Below are 22,746 nucleotides of genomic sequence, written 5' to 3' on the forward strand. Positions count from 1 at the left end.
TACTTTGTAAGCGATATAAACGCTTCTAGCTATTGTATAGTTGTGTATTTTAAAATCTTTAATAAAATTCTACTATTCGTTCAAAACATTAGGGTTTCGTGTCAAATGGCCACTACCCATTTGCCATTGATCGCTACTTTTTATTTTCTATGTCTGGCTCATAGCAGGAAAAAATAAAATAAAATAAAAAAATCAACACGTACTATAGCAAATATACTACCATATGGATTTATTCAAATTAAAACAGAATATGGGAAAGCAATCTTTAAATAAATTAATTTAGCAATGGCTAAACAGTAAAAAAAATAATGGATTTAATGTTCTTAAACATTCCAGTGCTACCTTCGGGTTCTTCTAAAGTAAAGCTGCGGGCTTTCCTAAATGCAAGAGTACAGACATAGTCGAGTAAGCAAGTTAATCTAGTCAATGATGAGCAAATGTCACCAGACAAGCACAGCTTGATTCCCCTGAGCAAACCAAAAGGAATCTTGCAAGCTTCTTCGATGCCAACATTTGCGACTCAATTCTGCAATTCCCCAGTGCCAATAAAAGGTTATTCTGACATTGCAGAATAGAGAAACGTAACAATCTGCACCTGCAAAACTACATGAACACCAAAAGGAAGTTGCTGGAAGGACCAAATATAACATATGTCATGCAGTCACTGCGTGAACAAAAGTTACAATATGGTGTTACTATGGTAATAAGCATTTCAGTCCTAGCATTGTTAGCCATGAATAAGAACACCGTAAAGGTGGCGTGTGGTCTCCAGACTGAAATATTTTCTTTTCTCGGTAGTTTCAAAATTAGCTTCTCTAAAAATCTAGAGTGGTCTTCTATTTACAGTACGTTTCATGGCTCCTGCATGTAATATTAACAGGGACCATTCAGCATACAACCAATGTTGCACGTAAAAAAAATATAATTAAATTAAATGGAAGTGGCTCAGAATCCTGAATGTGCAACATCCATAGGGTGACTGGTTTCCAGGTTGCAGAACGTCTGGATAGAAAAGAGTAGGTACATAAAAGGTAGAAAGAATGTGTTTCATGTTGAAGTCTGTATCAAAGGCAATTTGTCAGGTCACTGGTACAAGTCCAGCCTTTGAATTAGTGAAAATTTCAGCAGATTCAAAATTCCTTGTCGATGCCCCTGTCACATCCTTCAATAGATTCTCCCTCTGCTACGGTTGAAGCGGCCACCACCCCATCCTCTTCCTCTACCTCCACGGAAATTTCCTCGTTGTTCTAGGAGACAAAGAATCAATAATCTCACAGATCTTACAGTAACAGTAATGCAATTCAACGAATGCACACACAAACATATTAGTTCTGGCCTAAAGGTTAGGTCAATGCACATTGTAACTACATCAGAAATAAACACGATTTGACAGATGCTCATGACTGTTTAGCAGGTGACGTTTTAAGATTGGAACAGCATCAGAACTAAGAATTTTAGGGATTTTACTTGTACCTGGTCATTGGACATTTGAATATTTACTGAACGCCTCCAATTTGCTTACCCATAGGCTGACAGTGTATGTGCCAGGCGATCAGTGGGAACAGATTGCCCTGCAAAGTCAATGAGTTATATTGATACTTCGCACAGACTGACATCCGCTATCAGCTAGAACTGTAACTGATGCCAACCAGACAGAAAAACTTTAATTCTTAAGTAGCTGGAGTTAGTGAATCTTTAATGCCAAGCATTATATGCCCTAGCTATACATCACGGCTGATCCTGCATAATAACAGGCTTCGTGGCAACTGGATAACCCAGAAGTGAGCTGCAACATGCCGCAATAACATGCTTTAAGCTGGGGAAGTTATTCATAGGAGCAAGAGATATTGAGATGCTGTATGTTTTGAGCAAAAGAGGGAGATCATTAAGGACTGGAATGACAAAATTCATACCCAACAGGTACCTCCTGATGACACTGTATAAAATACGTAGAAGCAATATATAGAATCACTTAATCAGAAGCCCAAAATTAAGGTTTTGTGGGGGAGGGTATTCTTTAGAATTGACCAGGAGATTTAAATTAAAGGCTATGATAGTTGAGCTGAAAATATAATAGGATTTTCTAGTTCAGGTATATTGGCCCAAAATGTCTAATTCCCAAACAATTCAGTTAAGTGAATGACCCCAGTAATAAATATAGAAAGCATGCTCCACAAAAAAAATTACTGTCTTAAATAAGACCCTCTTATTTTAGGTAATAAACCAGAGCTTGGCTTATTATCACGTTACACGAATTTGCGATTCTGGGCACATTTTTAAAGTTTAATAACTCAATCAAAATGTTTACATCATCACTGGCATTACTGCGATTCTATGTACTTACCGTATGGAAAGTTCCCAAGGGTCCCACTGTATTTTCCACTGGGTGGGTTGTAGATCTGTCTGGCATCCCGCTTTGGCCCCTGTACTTGTAACTTCTTTGGAGGTGAAGTAGACGCTGGCTCCTCGACTGATCTTTTTTGCCTGTATAAGAAGATCAATCAGGAATATTATCTACATACATCTTATAAAAAGACACACACTGTTGTACCCCTATAGATTTTTAGTAAACAAGTTTCGACTAGCTATAAAACACTATGATTATATCATAATATCCTAAAACTGAATTGCACAAAAAATGCTCTCAACTCACCCAGTTTCTGCTTTCTGGACTGGTTTCCAGGACAATGTCACTGAGCTTTTGTAGGATGGAGGGTTGTGAAACAAATCCTAAAATTTAAAGAAATGGAAAAAAAAAAAAAAAGTTTTTCATTTGTCAAGAAATGAGATCGGAAACACACACACAAAATATATACAGGTTGTTTTGCAACTGCAGAATTATTACAAGGGTTTCTCACTAAAGTGAGCCAGGAATTCAAAGTAAATTTAAAATTTAAGGTTTAGAGGCTAAACTGGAAAAACTATCTAAAACCAGCTATGCTTCAAATTTGGTTACTGCGGCCTTTATTATGAAATTCACTTTGAATTCCTGACAATTCCTACTTTAAGTGAATAACCCTGTAGGATTATTAAGACAGAAATTTTACAGGTAAGAAGGAGGGTGCGTGGGACGTGAAATAATTACCTTAATTAAAACGTTGATGTTATTGGTTATTTTCAAAGCCACTACTTTAATTTTGTTCTGAAAGAAAAATAAGAAAATCACATTATACAGTTGAAATTCACACTCTAGCAAAGTAAATAATCCGTATATCGGCTATAAGGTATACTTTATTCCAGCCATGTAACATGTACAGATTCATTGGTGGTTTTAAAACAAACTCAACAGCTGATGGTCAATGCAAGATACAATTAAACAGGGCAGACCAGAAATGAAAACATATCTGCTGTTTTAGGAGTACAACTCCCATGATGCTATATCAATCTTGAAGAGTAGTGAAGCTGGGCATATTTTAGTTTAACAAAAGAATGTAAAGTACAGTCGTGTCACTATATATTGGCCCAAAGGTATACAATGCAGCATGAATATTGTTGTTTTTTTTTTTTTTTTACCTCTTCTGTTTTCAGTGCTTCCCCTGACTTGCCTTGCAAAGCGAGGCGCAGCTGCCGAATGTAAACTTGAAGTCCTCGGGCAAAATACTGTAACCTGTAAAAAGTAAATTGTGTTAATGTGCTTGTTTGCAGAATTTGACATAAAAACCTTGGTCCAGAACAATGTGATACTATCACAGGCAGTGTACAAAAGGAATAAAGAACTTACCTGGTTTTGAAATCTTTTAACTTCTCAGCATTCACTTTAGCTATGAGAAAGTCTGGTAACTTTCTCCCCAGTTGGTGGAAACTGAAGAGAAGACACTCGACGTAACTGAACTGCAGCTTAGGTTCTTCATTAGCTGTATTCTCACCATTCTCTGTTTCTTCGGGAGGAAGAGGCATATATTCCTATCAACACAATAAGAAAAAAAAAGGTTAATACTAATACTGTTTAACTATGCAAATACTAATTAACGTAATTACAATCTTACACACTCTTAAATGAGATTACTTTTAAGGAAGAAAGCAAAAATAAAAAATGCTCACCAGTAATTTATCAAAAAGCTTGTTCACATTGGACTCAAGCTTGTCCATATCCCCACAGTACGAACTCATTTCAGCAAGCAGTTTCAAGACCTGTAAATACAACAGTACATGAAGTTAAAGCCAGTATTTATTTTATACAAAACATATGTTCATGCCCCAAGCTAAACTGAATATGTGGCACACTGCAAAATAGCAAAAATGGACCATATTTATTATTAAATGGGTAATGAATTCTAATATGCAAACATATAATTGATACATAAGACTAGCCTTTGAAGTTCTTGAATTTAATGGCTTTTCAGTTTTTACATCTCAAATTAGGATGTTCTCATTGTATTCAAATCCGTTTTAATTTACTACTCATACTCTTGATTTAATTAGTAGTTAAGCACTTGCCAAAGTTTCACTGATCACATACTATGAAAGAGATTGATGCCTAATCCATAGGATCTGCTACCTGCTTTGCAGACAGTCCCATTCATTGTTAAGAGTGAAACTGTCAGATGTGATCTGCTAACCAGGAAGCTGTGTATTTGTATGGTGTGCCTATGCTGTTCCAATATTTTTAAAGGTAGCGGAAGTATAGCTGAAAAGGGGGCATGTTTAAAGCTGCAGTGATTGAAGCAAATCACGGCAATTCTAAGCATGACTCTAGGGAATCAGGAGATCTCCTTGCATCATAACCAATAAAATGTTACCAAAGTGCATGGAGAGCCCCTTTAAGCACAGACCATTTTTCACCACTCCTCTGAAACACAGATCACCAATATAATTAAAAATTAGCAAGAAAACAGACAACACTTACTTCAAGCTGAACATCAATTCCTTCGGCGGGGCTGGTCAAGGAGCTCAAGGTAGGCAAGACATTCTCACAGAAGTATGTCAAAAACTTAGTCGAATGGACATTTTTCTACAAAGACAAAAAAAAAAAAAGGAGCAAATATTAAAATCTGAACATTTTATTATTGATTAAAGGAGATGATGGAGACTAAAACAAAAACGTGTAACTTACTGAAAAGAGGGGAACAGCCTGTCGCATGCACTGCAGCATGCGGTCTACAGAATCGGGGTCAGCAGGATTTAAAGTTTGATGCAGACCAGCCTGTTCAGACACCAGATCTACCAGCTGCTGTCTTCCACTAACCGTCTGTAAGGTTTTCAGATATGAGAGGATCTTCATGAACAGCACAAATTCTTCTCCAGTGACATCATACAGGACCTGCAGATCGATAAGGTTTCATTAAGTAAACTGTTACGCAAGCCGACAAGCCATTGACAAAAATCATTCATCTACGTCTGCTTGTGAATATGCATCTTTTTTGTATTCCTACCTTCTTGGACTCATTAAATACATATTCTTCTACTTCCTTTGTCATGATGTCCTCTGGCAGAGTCTTCATCTTGGTGGAGAGAAATTTAATGGCCCTCTCACGCACAATATCTTCTCCTTGGAGAATCTGCGTAAACAACCCACCTAATGTACCTACAGAGTGGGGAAAAAAAAAATATATATATATATCTATATTGGTATGTTCACAGATTTGTTCTACGTACTGAACTACAAACACTGCTAGTAAATGTATAATTACAATTTTTTTTTTTTTTTTTTAAATATGCAGAAAATGGCTACTACTGTGGGATTGAACCTACAGCTCCACGATAATTTGTGCACAGCTGTCTTAAGTATAACTGGAACACTGTACATTATGGGTGGATATTGTTGCCGTTTTTATCTCATTGCTCATATCAGTTATAGTTACAATAATATGTATTTTTTTTAAAGGAATACAGTTTGAACTACTGCTAGAACAGAGTATATTATACTTCTGTAAAGTGTTACATTACCTCACTTTACTGAGTTCCTTTAACCCCTTAAGGACCAAACTTATGGAATAAAAGGGAATCATGACATGTCATGTGTCCTTAAGGGGTTAAAGAACCCAGTAGATCTGTCTGTATTAAAAAAAAAATGTACTCTTACCTTTGGCATCAATTTTAAAAATTGTAAGCAAAGCATTGTTCACTAGGTTAAATTCAGCCGAGTCATCTAAAAGAAAAACAACAAAAACAAATCGTGAAAAAAAAACGTAAAGCTGCTGACAGAATTCTTAAAAGATTGCTGGATTTAACCAGCAAAGATACAATTCAGGGACATTCTAGCAAAAGTTACATTTTTACAATACAGTCTCTTGTTTAAATAAAATATAACTCAGGTAGTTAAAAAATTAATTTATTGTGGGTAATAAAATCATACCTGACTGCAGCAACTGAGTCAAAATATCTGCAACACGAGGTAGGTTCTCTCCTGCAGCAAACTGTGACAGTTCTTTGATCGCTTGACGACGAATCTGATAAGGAAACAAATACATTTACAATACAGTTTGTTTAAAACATTATTATACAAGAACAACCACCCAATAAATCTTTGTTTACTTACTGAAACATCTTCATCTTCACAAAGGTCAAGCTGTGCATTAAGAGCTGCATCAGAAAGCTCAGGGAAATGTTTGAAGAATTTTGGAATAAACTGGGCTGCAAGCCTCTTTTCCTTGGCTCCTCCCTTCACGCCATCCAAGATCACTTGGTAGGCAGTTTTGTGCTAAAAACAAAAACATTTACTTCAATTAGAGACAATTAATCAGGGATCACGCAGGAAATGAGTGACTTGATGTTTAGCACATGGCACCTCAACAAACCAGGGGAGCACTTAAGGTTATTGGAAGAACAGGATGGGGACACTGAGAAGGAAGGGACGTCCGGGACACACAGGAAACAGGCAGTCACGGGAAGAGAACAAAGGTGATTCAGAATACAGAAAATCAGGGAAAGAGAGCCCAGGTGACTCAGGATACCCAGGGGAAGAGAATCCAGGTGACTCAGGATACCCAGGGGAAGAGAATCCAGGTGACTCAGGATACCCAGGGGAAGAGAATCCAGGTAGTCTGGGGAAGAGAACCCAGGTGACTCAGGATACCGGCAGTCAGGGGAAGAGAACCCAGGTGACTCAGGATACCGGCAGTCAGGGGAAGAGAACCCAGGTGACTCAGGATACCGGCAGTCAGGTGGAAGAGAACCCAGGTGACTCAGGATACCGGCAGTCAGGTGGAAGAGAACCCAGGTGACTCAGGATACCGGCAGTCAGGTGGAAGAGAACCCAGGTGACTCAGGATACCGGCAGTCAGGTGGAAGAGAACCCAGGTGACTCAGGATACCAGCAGTCAGGTGGAAGAGAACCCAGGTGACTCAGGATACCGGCAGTCAGGGGAAGAGAACCCAGGTGACTCAGGATACCGGCAGTCAGGGGAAAAAAAAAACAGGTGACTCAGGATACAGGCAGTCAGGTGAACAGAACCCAGGTGACTCAGGATACAGATACTCTGGGGAAGAGAACTCCTGCAACTTGGAATACCCTGGACACAGTCAGTCAGGGGAAGAGAACCCAGGTGAATCAGGATGAAGGGGACCACCGGGCAGCTTGGAGACACCCGACGGCAGTGGGACGCCCGGGCGACTGGCGCCCTGAGCGAAGGGGACACCCGGGCGACTGGCGCCCTGAGCGAAGGGGACACCCGGGCGACTGGCGCCCTGAGCGAAGGGGACACCCGGGCGACTGGCGCCCTGAGCGAAGGGGACACCCGGGCGACTGGCGCCCTGAGCGAAGGGGACACCCGGGCGACTGGCGCCCTGAGCGAAGGGGACACCCGGGCGACTGGCGCCCTGAGCGAAGGGGACACCAGGGCGACTGGCACTTTGGGGGACGAACACTCAAGCAGGAGCCGGATAGTGAGGGAGGTTGTGATCCATATGGTGATTAGGAGCCAGATAGTGAGTGAAGTGGTGGGGAGCCGGATAGTGAGGGTGATGGGGAGGTGAATGGTCAGGGTAGAGGAGGAAGAGGTGGATAGTGCGGGTGGAGGAGGGGAGCCGGATAGTGCGGGTGGAGGAGGGGAGCCGGATAGTGAGGGTGGAGGAGGGGAGCCGGATAGTGAGGGTGGAGGAGGGGAGCCGGATAGTGAGGGTGGAGGAGGGGAGCCGGATAGTGAGGGTGGAGGAGGGGAGCCGGATAGTGAGGGTGGAGGGGAGGTGAATGGTTAGGGTAGAGGAAGAAGAGGTGGATAGTGCGGGGAAGGGGAGGCCGGATAGTGCGGATGGAGGAGGTGATTCGTGCTCTCAGGAGTCCGTGTAGTCGGATAGTGCGGGTGGAGGAGGGGAGCCGGATAGTGAGGCGTAGGTGAATAGTCAGGGTGATGGTAAGTTCGATAGTGCGGGTGGAGGAAGGGGGGATAGTGAGTCGGATAGTGCGGGTGAGTCGGATAGTGCGGGTGGAGGAGGAGGAAGGGGGATAGTGAGTCGGATAGTGCGGGTGGAGGAGGAGGAAGGGGGGATAGTGAGTCGGATAGTTCGGCTGAGGCCGGCCCGGATCCATACCTGGCTCACATCGTCCTTAGCGTCGGCCAGGATGCCGTAGTTGCGGTATAGATCTTCCACGGTGGGCATGGCGGGCTCTGGCTGGCTGGGGGTCCGCTCGGGAGCTCGGTTCTCGGTCCGTTGGCCTGATTCTCCCGGGCTCACAGTGTGCGCACAGCTCTACCAGCGAGACCAACGATAGAAACTGGGCCGATAACAGACCGGCACAGCGACACCTGGAGGCACCTGCCGGACACTGCACGCAGCACGCAGCGCACAATACGACACAGCGAGGGAGGCGGCCGAGACAGCGACACCTGGAGGCACCTGGCGGATACTGCACGCAGCACGCAGCGCACAATACGACAGAGCGAGGAATGCGGCCGAGACAGCGACACCTGGAGGATTCTGGAGGATAATGCTCTATACTGCACACAGAGCAGGAGCTATCACGGGACAGCGACACCTGCAGGAAACTACCGGAATCACAGGCTACAGGAGACCTTCACCCAGCAATGTTCTCAGTCTGTTTGAGCTGGGTCTGATTTTTTTGGGCCAGTTATACCCAGTCAGAGGGGGGCAGTGCCCTGAGACAAAAAAAAAAGCACTCACAGTGGGGTGTGACTGCTCTACAAAGAAACCTATACAATGACATAGGGGGAACCTGACATTAGCATATTATTAGAATATTCATAGTTCACCAAACATTAGCATAATACCTGCAGGGAGGCTCTACACTTAATCAAAATATCACCATGAGCAATTTCACATAGTGTGTGCCCAGATGGTGCTGTACATAGACTGGTGATGGAGGTACATTGTGAGAATTAAAGGGGTGAATGGACACCCTTAATTGCACATTGGTAGCCATGTGTTATAAAGAACTGGCTCTAGTTGGGACAAGTGTCAGGGTCAACTCTTAAAACAAAACAAAAAAAAGTTACCCTTAAATAATTATACCAAAATAATGAAGTGTATTAATAATAAAATCATCCTTTAAAGACATGGCCAGATTGTAGAGTCAAATGGCCAGATTCCAAGGGTTCATAGGGCATATTCTTATTATTGCACATGGCTAGGTTCTAAGTGTCCATTGAACTATTTTTATTGCAGGTTGCCATATTCAAGCATTCAATGGTCAGATTATAAGGATGTGTACTGCAGATTCTTAAAGCACATGGCTAGATTTTCAGGGTTCATGGTCCAGAATGAAATAGTACATGGCTAGATTCCAAAGATTCATGGCCACAATCATATTTCACCTGTACAGATTATAAGGCTTTTCAAAGCATCTAAACACAATACAAGTCAGAGCAAAATATATTTGTTCATGGTTATCATAGTAATTATTAAAATTGATGGGTTCTGGGCAATTATTCTCCCTCCAGTTAGGTTATGTAAGAATTTCCTGAAGGTTTGATGAAATATACACAATAATATTGAAAATAAATATGAGTAATTCCAATAACAAGGTAACACTATTAGAATATGACCAAGGATAATTCTATCGGACTTCCTTACTGTGTTAGGTAAAACTTCAAACAGTCCTATATTAGGGGAGAATGTTACAAATGACGGAGAAATTGATTTAACTAACTTGTGTGTAGATTTCAAAAGACAAAACATGATAGTTTACAATCCCATTTTTTCTTTTCTTTTTGTTCCACCTTTTTCTTGTGTTTATATTTGTTAAACATTTATATTGAATGTCCTAGATTTTTTGTAATTGAAAAAAAAAAACAATAACATAATATAAAAAGTAAGCACAATAATTATGAGCAATTGAACAGTTTTGATGTTAAACTCAATGTTTTTTTTTTGGTTTGTTTTTGCTTAATAGTTGTGATATACAGTATATGAGTTGCCATTCATAAAGCACTACAGCTGATCTATAATGTTTAATATGATCAGTAGTAATGGGTATCATAGGAAGGAACATCTGCTTGTAGCTTTCATTTTCTGCATCATGTAAATATGACCACAAATGCAACACAACAAAGCAACACAGAAGATAAAGGAAATACACAAATAAATAGAAAACATATCTTTAAATTATTATTATTTAAGTGGGCTATGTCATTGACCAACCAGTGCAATATTATGTTTTGATTGCAAAGTTGATGCTTTGAAAAAAGTAGTTAAAGGATACATAAAGGATAAATTTGGTAAATAAATTGATTTTACAGAGATGAGAATTTACCTCACTCTATTATTGTAAAATACTAAGTTTACAAACATATAATCTAAATCCCATTTTAATATCCTGTGGATATTGCAAATGCCCTAGCCAGGATCTATTGTATTGCAAATCATTTAGCATTTATATGCAGAACAAACAATAATTTTGTATATTTTATAGAAACTAAATTAGCAAGTGATTGTTGGCTTAGTATTTGAATATGAAACATTCACACAGTCTATTGATAAACTTTTCCAGTAATGAGATAGAAACAAAATGAGGGGAGGGAGGGGGGAAAGTAAAAACTGAACCAGTGGGTGATTATCTGAGATATAGGATACTTTTTTAGATCAATAGCCTTATAAAAAATAATACATTGCTATTACAACAGTAGTGGTTTTTGTAACGTTTTTCTAAAGAAATGGTCTAGTGTGAACTCAATGTGTGTAGTATAGAAAATAGAATTAATATATACTGTATATATACATGATTTTATATTTCTGTGTATATATACATATGATACATATATACATATACACACACAAATATATGATATAATTTAAGCATGTTTAGGTGAATGCAGTTTTGGTTTCATATAAGGCTGTTTATTGCTCATTCCATATTTAAGGTTTCAATGGTCATAGTCTAAGGATGTGTAAGGCAGATTCCTTTTTAACCCCTTAAGGACCAAACTTCTGGAATAAAAGGGAATCATGACATGTCACACATGTCATGTATCCTTAAGGGGTTAAGGGGTTAAATATTTTTTATTGAATTTTTTTTAAATTTTATATTAATACATGCAGTACATTGTAATTGATACAAAACATATTTAGTCGGATAAAAATTTACATAAATCAAATATACAAAAAAAAATATGTATACAATAATTATAATACAATTACTTAATTCTATTATAATGTTGTTTATACAGTAGTTTAAAATGAACCTTTCAGCACATGGCTAGATTTTTAGGGTTCATTGCCAGATTTATATAGTACATGGCTAGATTCTAAAGATTCATTGGCGCAATCATATTGCACATGGATAGTTTCAAAGGGTAATTGGACAGATTCTAGGGGTGCACAGACTTTCAAAACACACTGACGGTCTCTCAGAGTGTAAGAACTAGTGTGCTACACGATTCTGCATTAATTTTAAGGACTTAAAAGTCCTACAGTACGTTAGAATAACTGCCATGTCTCGTCCTATCCTCCTACAGGAGACGCAGGCCTCAAAGTATCTAAACTAAACATGATACGTGTGAGAACAAAACATCTTTGTTCATGCTTTCCATGGTGTTCGTATTAAAGGGATACTATAGTCACCCAGACCTCTTCAGCTCAATGAAGTGGTCTGGGTGTCAGGTCCCTCAGGTTTTAACCCTGATTACATAGCAGGGTTAATCCAACCTCTAGTGGCTGTCGTCCTGACAGCTGCTAGAGGCGCATCTGCGACGCTAGATGTGAAATTCGCATCCAGCGTGCAGAATGTCCATAGGAAAGCATTGAGAAATGCTTTCCTATGGACTGTTTGAATGCGCGCGCAGCACTTGTCGCGCATGCGCATTCCGCTACACTCGGGAGCTGATGTCAGCGGGGGAGGAGAGGTGAATTAAGGTAAGCTGCTGAAGGGGTTTTAACCGCCACGGGAGGGGGACCCTGAGGGTAGGGGCACCCTTAGGGCACTATAGTGTCAGGAAAACGGGTTTGTTTTCCTGACACTATAGTGTTCCTTTAATTTTTGCCTAGATAATGGGTTTGGGTCAATAATCCCCCTTCCAGTACTGCTACATCAAAATGTCCTGCAAGCTTGATGAACACAAAAATATTTGAATAATTATGAGTAATTCTAATAATGAGGTATAATGGATGTTTCAGCTATTATTATCTGACCTCCTAACTGTGCTAGGTAAAAATTCAAACAGTCCTATTTTAGGGGAGAATAATATAAATGATAGAGCAATTGATTTAACTAACTTGTTTTCAAATTCAAAACATGATAGTTTATAATCAACTTTTTATTTTATTATTTTTGTTTTTATGTTGCTGCTTTTTTGCCTTCTTATTGAGTAAATATGTGTTAAATATTTATATTGAATGTTCTATACTTTTTGTAATTGCAAAAAAACTCAATACAATTATTTGAAAACAAAATAAATAATCATTACGATCAATTTAACTGTTTTGATGTTAATCTCGATAATGTGTTTTTTTTTTAAAAAAATAAATGTGATATTTATCAGTTGCCATTCATAAAGCACTACAGCTGATCTATAATGTTTAATGTGATACCCATTACTACTGATCATAAGGAAGAACAGCTGCTTGTAACTTTAATTTTGTGTGTCGTGTAAAAATAAACACAAATACAATACAACAAAGCAAATAAGAGAAATGAAAAACACAAATACATAGAAAAATAATCTTAACATTTACATAGAAACATAGAATGTGGGGGCAGATGAGAACCATTCGGCCCATCTAGTCTGCCCAATTTTCTAAATACTTTCATTAGTCCCTGGCCTTATCTTATTTTTTATTTATTGGGAAATGTCCTTTGCCCGACCAGTGCACAATGATGATTTGATAGCAAAGTGGAGGTTTTGAAAAAAGTACTTACTTAAAGGATAGATTTGATGAGAATACACCTCACTCTATTATTGTAAAATACTAAATTTACAAACATATCATCTAAATCCCATTTTAATACCCTGTGGATATTGCAAATGCCCTAGCCAGGATCTATTGTATTGCAAATCATTTAGGGTTCATGTGCAGAACAAACAATCATTTTGCATATTTTATACAAACTGAATTAGCAATTGATTGTTATATTATATATATTGTCATATTTAAATCTGAAACACATTCGCACAGTCTATTGATAAACAGTTTCAGGAATGAGATAGAAACAATAAAAACAAAAACGGGGGGGGGAGGGGGAAGAAACGTGGGGGGGGGGGGATGGGGGTGAGTAACTAACTCACCATTATTTTTGTCAGGCATTTAAAAACAAAGCAAACCACTATAAAACGATAACAATTAAACTTTGTTTTGCTTTGAAGCTGGTGTATAGTGAGCGAGTGCCCTGGAATCAGTATGATAGATAGATTAAGTAACACTTTGTTTATTTGTGTAGAACAGTGCACAGATTACAGGGCCGCCATCAGGGGGTGGCAAACATGATGGTTATCATGGGCCCGGCGGTGCTGGGGTGCCGGTCCCACAGACCAAATGTGCACACACACACACATATATATATATATATATATAGCGATTGCCACTTTATAGTCCAAGGTGGCAGTGTGTATAGTGTAAGCAGGGCCAGCGCTTCCTATAAGGCGAACTAGGCAGCCGCCTAGGGCGCCATATAGTAGGGGGCGCCCTGCGGCCCCATTGCCGGACCTTTAAATGTTGCAGCCGCCTGAGCGCTCTATAGAGAGCGCTCAGGCGGCTGCCACACTGCCTCACCTCCCCTTCCTGTAGCGTGGCCGAGCTCCGGTCCGCGGTCCGGCCGGACTGACAGGAAGTGCACACTGAGTGTGCACTTCCTGTCAGTCCGGCCGGGTACAGGAAACAGAAACTCCTGTACCGCGGACCGGAGAGGAGCTCGGCCACGCTACAGGAAGGGGAGGTGAGGTTAGGAGGAGAACTGGGGGGGAGGGGGGTTAGAAGAACTGGGGGAGGGGAGGGAGATAAGAAGAACTGGGGGGGTAAGAAGAATGAGGGGAGGGGGGTAAGAAGAAGAGGAAAGGTGGGGGAGTAAGAAGGAAACAAGGGGGGGAGTAAGAAGTAAACAAGGGAGGGGGGAGTAAGAAGAAGACAAGTAGAGGGGGCTAAGAAGGGGGAGGGGGAGTATGAAGAGGGGTGGGGGGAGTAAGAAGAAGAGGGGGGTGGGGAGTAAGAAGAATGGGGGGAGTAAGAAGAAGACAAGTGGAGGGGGGAGTAAGAAGAAGAGGGGAGGAGGGGAGTAAGAAGAAGAGGGGAGGGGGGAGTAAGAAGAAAGGGGGGAGTAAGAAGAAAGGGGGGAAGGGGAGTAAGAAGAAGACAAGTGGAGGGGAGGAGTAAGAAGAAGAGGGGAGGGGGGAGTAAGAAGAAGAGGGGGGGGAGTAAGAAGAAGAGGGGAGGGGGGAGTAATAAGAAAGGGGGAGGTGAGAGTAAGAAGAAAGGGGGGAGGGGGTAAGAAGAAGAGGGGAGGGGGGAGTAAGAAGAACACAGGGAGGGGGGTGAGGAGAGGGGGAGGCGAGAAGAACACAGGGAGGGGGAGTGAGAAGAACACACGGAGGGGGGTGAGGTGAGAAGAACACAGGGAGGGGGAGTGAGAAGAACACAGGGAGAGGGGGGTGAGGAGAAGGGGAGGTGAGGAGAACACGGGGGGAGGATCCCTTAAACACAACCACAAACACACACTGCTTCCACTACACACAAACACACTGCATCACCTACACAAACTGGTATGCCAATAGACAAAGGAAAAGAGAAGTCAGCCTACACCACGTAGAGTCTAGCTAAGCTAGCGCTACTGGTACAGGGAGACTAATCCAGTACCTAAGGGAGACTCCAGCAGACTCCAGGGGCTTAACCCCAGGTATATATAGAAAGAAAAAATGAAAAACACACATAAAGATACAGCCGCACAAAAGACGGGTGTATCTGACTGTGTTAGGCTGGAAAAAATAAAGTAGTCACACAAACATAAATAGATAAAGTAATCTTAGTCTCCTTGTAATTGTAAATAGATAGGTAACAACAATCCCAAATACCCTTATGTGGAATCTAGGTATATAGCATAGGACACCAGAAATGAGCTTTAATAAATGGTGCTCAAGGTGTTCTCTAGCAGAGTCCGTACCTCAATGTCAATAGGGTAAGGAATAGATATAGGGGTATAAATCCCATTAAAATACCACTAAGTGAATCCTCAACGAAATATAGATGTAAAATGTCAGATATATGGAGTAAATAGGAGGATATAGATATTGTGGAGCTTAGGATGCCCACGGCATATCTATAGACAGAGCAGGTTAGTATACATGTATATGCAGAGAAAGAGTAGCATAAAGGTTGCAATGCTAATTAAGTAATAGTCCAAATGGCAACAAAATAAACAATAAGATTGCTACATCTACTTAACGAGCTGAATAATGATGGCTAGAACAAATTAGTATATACATGCATACTCGAGGTGGCAAGGAGGATGCAAAAAATAGAACTGTGTAGCAGTCTGAATGGCAACACAGTATAGATGCACTTGCTCAATCTACTAGCCAACTCGATAGTGGTAAAAAAATCAACAGAAAATAATCCTATCTATTTCAAACATAAATGAGTGTCCTCAAACCATTTCCGTGTAGTGAAAAAAAGTGAGCAACCAGTGATGTCCAGAGAACTGGACAGTGAACACGCCTGACGCGCGTTTCAGTGCTGTAATGGCACCTTCGTCAGAGGCAGATCCGAGATCGCTCGTCCTGAGCTTTAAATACCCTTAGCAGAAGAGCAAATAGCCAATGAGTGTGTACCAAACCATATGGGGCGTGTCTAGATATTTCCCGTGCAAATCGGATCAGATTCTCTCTTACGGCAGGAGTGGGACGGACATGACCCGTGAATCAGGACCAAGCTCCTCCCACTTTGCCTCCGTGATCGGAGAATTTGTGTTTCAATAACCAACAGGTAAATCAACTAGAAAAACGCGGTATAAACAAAGTAAGCACATGGTATGAGAATATATAGATTACCAAGTGTGTATAAGGTCAATCAGGGAAAATGCCTGTATACCATTGATAGGCTTTACTGATATTATCCTGTTGTAGCGAACCCCTTGGATTATTTTGTCATAAATTAAGCCATATACTGGCAATAGACATATATTGTAGATGAAAGGGATATATTCAGCTAGAAGACACACTATGGCTGGTACTTGGGCTCATATGTCAAGATATGGTAGATATATATAGATATACATCTATGCACTACTCCTTCCAGAATAGACATTTGTAATAGTGGATAGCTAGGGATATATTAATGAGTGAATTTGTCCATATTTACTGCCTAGTCTATTACAGAATACCACAAAGTAAAGGAGAAGTATCCTATTGCGGGGACTATAATGGTGAAGTATCTCAATACTATACAAGGGTGTGCTCAGATATTGAAAACGAGCAAAATCGGATTAAACTAGTGATCCATAAGTGAAGGAGAGAGAAAAAATAAATCAAAAGTAAATAAAGTAATAGATAATAATATATACAGTAAAAGAATAGACTACTACAATATAATGGATAGTGAATCATGGTAAAAGTGTTCTTATTTGAGATAAATGGTGTAAATGAGAATCCCTCATTCAATCCCATAGGGGAGAGTGTTTTTAATCTGTATATCCAGATGCTCTCTCTTTGTAGGAGTTTTTTATCGAGGTCACCTCCCCTCGGACCAAGCATAACTTTTTCAATACCGCAGAACCGTATATTTTCTGCGGACCCTCCATGATGGAGTTTTAGATGCTTAGAAATAGGAGTATCAATTAATCTCCTTGGATTTACAGATGTGATGTGTTCTCGAATCCTCTGTTTAAATGGACGGATCGTCTTTCCTACGTACATTTTTTTACACGAGCAGGTTAAAAGGTAAACTAAGCCAGTGGTTTGACAGTTGAAAAAAGTTTTAATGTCAAACTCTTGTGTATTGGTGGAGTCTGCAACCTTCTTTGATGGACGTAGTATAAATTTGCAAGATTTGCATCTACCGCATTGGTACGTACCACATACTGAGGATTTGAGCCAAGTAGGGTTTTTTGATGGAGTACTTAAGTGGCTCGGAACAAGTATGTCTTTAATATTTCTTCCCCGTCTTGCTGTGACTGATGCATAAGGAGTAATAACTTTTTATAGATGGTGGTCTTGTTGGAGAAGAGGCCAGTACCTATTCAGGATTCTCAAAGTTGGATGCCATCCTGCATCGAAGTTCCCTATGCATCTGATCAATTGTGTGTTGTCCCTTCCATTTTTATCTAGAAGGAGAGTTTCTCTGTCCGTCAACAAGGCCCGCTGGTATGCATTTTTCAAGCATCTATTAGGATAGCCCTTCATTTTGAACTGTTCCTTCAGAGTCTTTGCCTTCACCTTAAAATCTTCGACTGTGGAGCAATTACGGCGTAATCGCAGGTATTGTCCCACTGGTATACCCCTTTTAAGAGGAAGTGGATGGTAACTCTCCCAATTAAGGAGGTTATTGGTGGAAGTAGGTTTCTTAAAAAGAGTGGTCTGTACCTTGCCTTGATAATTGATCAGAATAGAGATATCCAAGAAGTTGATGGCTCTACCACCAATTTCATAAGTCAATTTTAGATTGATGTTATTAAGATTTAAGGTATGAACAAATTCTCTAAAGTATTCCGTAGTTCCAGTCCACACGATTACTATATCGTCGATATAGCGCTTCCAGATTTTGATGTATTTAGTATATTCCATCATAGAGGTTCCAAATACTGTGGTCTTCTCCCACCACCCCAGGTGGAGGTTAGCATATGAGGGGGCGCAAGCCGTCCCCATAGCGGTCCCTCTCACCTGGTAGTAATATTTCCCCTGAAACATAAAGTAATTATGTGTCAGGATATATTTCATAAGGTCTTGAATCAAAAGATTATGTCTCTTCGAGGATGTACAGTTGCTGTCAAGATGTGCCTTGAGGTGGGTCAGTCCTACATGATGTGGGATGGAGCTATATAATCCCTCCACGTCCAGACTACACACAATTGCATTTTCAGGAAGATTGATGCCGTCTAAGAGTTTCAAGGTATGCTTGGTGTCTCTAAGGTAGGATGGTAATTCTATCACAATTTTACGTATAATCTGGTCAACATACAGACTCACATTCTGTGTTAAATTCGAATTGCCAGAGACAATAGGTCTACCGCTCATTATTGGCTGTTGTTTATGTACTTTTGGCAACGAATAAAAGGTTGCAACTACTGGATTTTTGATGTACATAAACAGATATTCGTCTTTAGAGATAAGTGACAGGGATATTGCCTCATCCAAGATATTTTTCAACTCTGCCAGGTATCTCTTTGTAGGGTTATTGACTAATATTTCAAATGTATCTTCATCCTGGAGTATTCTATGAGCCATAGAGACATATTCGTTCCTATCAAGGATGACAAGATTGCCTCCTTTGTCCGAGGGTTTAAGTATAATGTCTTCTAGGGTTTGTAGGTTCTTCAAAGATTTACGTTCCAATGGGGTGATGTCGCTGTACGGGGACAGATCAAGTTTGCTTTTGTCCAAATTTTCTATTTCATTACAGGCCAGTTCAACAAACAACTCGATGTACTTAAAGTCTGCCAAATACGGTGTAAACTTGCTCTTATTTTTGAGCTGTGTGAATGGCGGTTCTGGATTTGTTTGATTTTCATTGTTTGATAGTAGTGCCACTAGGGTGTCAAGTAGGTCGATGTCTGAAGGTTGGAGTCCAAGATTTTTAGCTCTCTTTTCATCTTGGATACGGTGAAACTTATGGAGAGCTAATTTTCTTGCAAACAAATGTATGTCTTTTGTCCAATTGAATTTATCAAACGCAGGTACTGGGACAAAAGACAAACCTCGTGCAAGCAATTTAGTTTCAGATACCGAAAGGGGATGTCTAGAGAGGTTGATGATTTGGTTAGAGTCTAAAACCTTCTCCTTCGGAAGGTGTGTGGGGGTCTGGAGCGGCTCCGTGTCATGGGAACTAAGTTGTTCTCCATGCTTGGTTGCCCTAAAAAAGATACACCCCTTTTTAGGATGCTTCTGGTATTCCCTTCTCTATGTGTATTGTCACCTTTCACATTATCTGAATCTGATTCACTTGTCTCATATTCAGATGTGGAGATTGTTTCAGAGAAGCTTTTTCTAGGTCTCTTGCTCCGTCTATAAACATTACCAGATTTAAAATCTCCACTGTCTCTAATGTATTTAGAATGTTTTCGTATTTTTATATTCTGTTGGAATTTTTCCAGGTTGATCTTGAGTTTATTCTCAGATAATTCAAAATTAGGTTCTTGTTTAAATTTTTCAATTAGATCAATCTGGTCGTCAACCTCTTTATTTACTTTTAACAATCTACTTGACTCATATTTGCATAGAATTTCCATGAACCTTTTTGAGCAATTACCCGCTGCTTCTTCCCACTCTTTGATAAAACCGTCTTCTTCTATATGGCTAACTGGAATATTTTGAACTCTCAAACCTCTTGGTATGAGGTCTTTCTTAAGGTAATTTTCTAGTGATACGATTTCCCATTCTGTTTTAATTTTTTCGTTTAACCCCTTAAGGACCAAACTTCTGGAATAAAATGGAATCATGACGTGTCACACATGTCATGTGTCCTTAAGGGGTTAAAGGATGAGTGGATATCACCACTCTGACTAATATTTAGATCCTGATCCGAGAAAACTTGGTCGGAGTCAGTACACCATTTATCTCTGTTAGATTTATCAAATAAGAAACTAGCCATGATTCAGCTATTAGGTACTATGGTATTGAAACCGATTCATAAAACAGACAAAGGAAAAGAGAAGTCAGCCTACACCACGTAGAGTCTAGCTACGCTAGCGCTACTGGTACAGGGAGACTAATCCAGTACCTAAGGGAGACTCCAGCAGACTCCAGGGGCTTAACCCCAGGTATATATAGAAAGAAAAAATGAAAAACACACATAAAGATACAGCCGCACAAAAGACGGGTGTATCTGACTGCGTTAGGCTGGAAAAAATAAAGTAGTCACACAAACATAAATAGATAAAGTAATCTTAGTCTCCTTGTAATTGTAAATAGATAGGTAACAACTATCCCAAATACCCTTATGTGGAATCTAGGTATATAGCATAGGACACCAGAAATGAGCTTTAATAAATGGTGCTCAAGGTGTTCTCTAGCAGAGTCCGTACCTCAATGTCAATAGGGTAAGGAATAGATATAGGGGTATAAATCCCATTAAAATACCACTAAGTGAATCCTCAACGAAATATAGATGTAAAATGTCAGATATATGGAGTAAATAGGAGGATATAGATATCGTGGAGCTTAGGATGCCCACGGCATATCTATAGACAGAGCAGGTTAGTATACATGTATATGCAGAGAAAGAGTAGCATAAAGGTTGCAATGCTAATTAAGTAATAGTCCAAATGGCAACAAAATAAACAATACGATTGCTACATCTACTTAACTAGCTGAATAATGATGGCTAGAACAAATTAGTATATACATGCATACTCGAGGTGGCAAGGAGGATGCAAAAAATAGAACTGTGTAGCAGTCTGAATGGCAACACAGTATAGATGCACTTGCTCAATCTACTAGCCAACTCGATAGTGGTAAAAAAATCAACAGAAAATAATCCTATCTATTTCAAACATAAATGAGTGTCCTCAAACCATTTCCGTGTAGTGAAAAAAAGTGAGCAACCAGTGATGTCCAGAGAACTGGACAGTGAACACGCCTGACGCGCGTTTCAGTGCTGTAATGGCACCTTCGTCAGAGGCAGATCCGAGATCGCTCGTCCTGAGTTTTAAATACCCTTAGCAGAAGAGCAAATAGCCAATGAGTGTGTACCAAACCATATGGGGCGTGTCTAGATATTTCCCGCGCAAATCGGATCAGATTCTCTCTTACGGCAGGAGTGGGACGGACATGACCCGTCAATCAGGACCAAGCTCCTCCCACTACTACACTACATTTCATAAGCACACACATTAGATCCTCTACAATAACACATAACACATCCCCTACACACTACACTACCTGTGAGCGAATTTAATGGGTGGAACATATAGGTGGACTTAAGGGTGGAAAAAGATACTCAAAAAGCTGGGGTAATCCAGACTGGTTGAGTATAGTACTGGAAAAAATAATAAATGAATGGGTAGATAGATAATTAACCATACAAAATGGGTACTGAGTAATCTGAATTAGGTAAAAGATATTAACTAAACCTAGTGTAGTCCAGCCTTAATGGCTCACCTCCAGATAGATTCAGTGATACCTTGGTACCAGACAGATACCTATTCTATACGCTCTAACCACTGGACTTGACCGTACCTAATTGCCTAATAAAGTCAGTACCCAGTGGGGATCTCTGGAGCGAATAGGTACCAAGGTATCACTGAATCTATCTGGAGGTGAGCCATTAAGGCTGGACTACACTAGGTTTAGTTAATATCTTTTACCTAATTCAGATTACTCAGTACCCATTTTGTATGGTTAATTATCTATCTACCCATTCATTTATTATTTTTTCCAGTACTATACTCAACCAGTCTGGATTACCCCAGCTTTTTGAGTATCTTTTTCTATCTTTATTACTAGGGGTTAAGCCCCAGGACACCCCTGGAGTGTCCACTAAGGTGCTGTTCCACCAGTGTAGTGGTTCCAATTTTCTGGACCCATCCTCACAAGTGGAACCTTCCTATTTATTTTGGACTTATGGGTGGGCCTTATGGGAATAGACCTTGAGCTGCTTCCTGTTCTCCCAGAACATTGAATTTTGTGACCGCAGTTACAAACAGCCTCCAGAGATCCGGTTCTACACCAGACCAGTGTAGCGAAACTGCAGCCAGCGCCCATCACCATCTTCATCTGGTTGTAAGTAGGCAATCTAGTATATTATTAGTGACACTAATCTCTAATTAACCTCACATTAAAGGGACACTATAGTCCCCAGAACCACTGAAGCTTAATGAAGTGGTTCCGTTGTCTATAGCGTGTCCCTGCAGGCTTTTTAATGTAAACACTGTGTGCAGCACTGGCGTTAGTTCATATGGCAGATCATATGGGTGGGGCATTGTGATGTCACATGGGGGGGGCGGCAAATTTTTCTTTTGCCTAGGGCGGCAAAAATCCTTGCACCGGCCCTGAGTGTAAAGTGGCAGAGTGAAGTGACATGTTGTAGTGTTTATAGTCCATGGTGGCAGTGTGTATAGTGTAAACACTGCCACTTGTCACTTCACTCTGCCACCTTACACTATACACAATGACACTTCTCACTTCGCACTATATACACTGCCAGTTCTCACTTAACACACTGCCAAATCTCACTTCACAATGTACACACTGCCACCTTGCACTATACATTATATAC

General features: G+C 40.4%; 1 protein-coding gene across 1 annotated transcript in view; it reads right to left on the reverse strand.

The window, feature by feature from the left end:
* Positions 1-203: 203 nt before the first annotated feature.
* The window catches only part of LOC134579278 (apoptosis inhibitor 5-B), a 177,930-nt gene continuing 155,387 nt past the window's right edge, over positions 204-22,746 (reverse strand). Inside the window, exons 2-15 of the mRNA XM_063438504.1 lie at positions 8,470-8,560; positions 6,479-6,640; positions 6,296-6,389; positions 6,023-6,088; positions 5,373-5,524; positions 5,054-5,260; positions 4,847-4,951; positions 4,042-4,131; positions 3,722-3,903; positions 3,514-3,607; positions 3,086-3,142; positions 2,654-2,730; positions 2,345-2,484; positions 204-1,247 (exon numbers count right to left, since the gene is read on the reverse strand). Coding sequence (XP_063294574.1) covers positions 1,165-1,247; positions 2,345-2,484; positions 2,654-2,730; positions 3,086-3,142; positions 3,514-3,607; positions 3,722-3,903; positions 4,042-4,131; positions 4,847-4,951; positions 5,054-5,260; positions 5,373-5,524; positions 6,023-6,088; positions 6,296-6,389; positions 6,479-6,640; positions 8,470-8,538 — 1,578 coding nt within the window. The 5' untranslated portion in view covers positions 8,539-8,560 and the 3' untranslated portion in view covers positions 204-1,164. The remainder of the gene's footprint in view (positions 1,248-2,344; positions 2,485-2,653; positions 2,731-3,085; positions 3,143-3,513; positions 3,608-3,721; positions 3,904-4,041; positions 4,132-4,846; positions 4,952-5,053; positions 5,261-5,372; positions 5,525-6,022; positions 6,089-6,295; positions 6,390-6,478; positions 6,641-8,469; positions 8,561-22,746) is intronic.

This window comes from Pelobates fuscus, chromosome 12, assembly GCF_036172605.1.
Source record: "Pelobates fuscus isolate aPelFus1 chromosome 12, aPelFus1.pri, whole genome shotgun sequence".
NCBI classification, from domain to species: domain Eukaryota; kingdom Metazoa; phylum Chordata; class Amphibia; order Anura; family Pelobatidae; genus Pelobates; species Pelobates fuscus.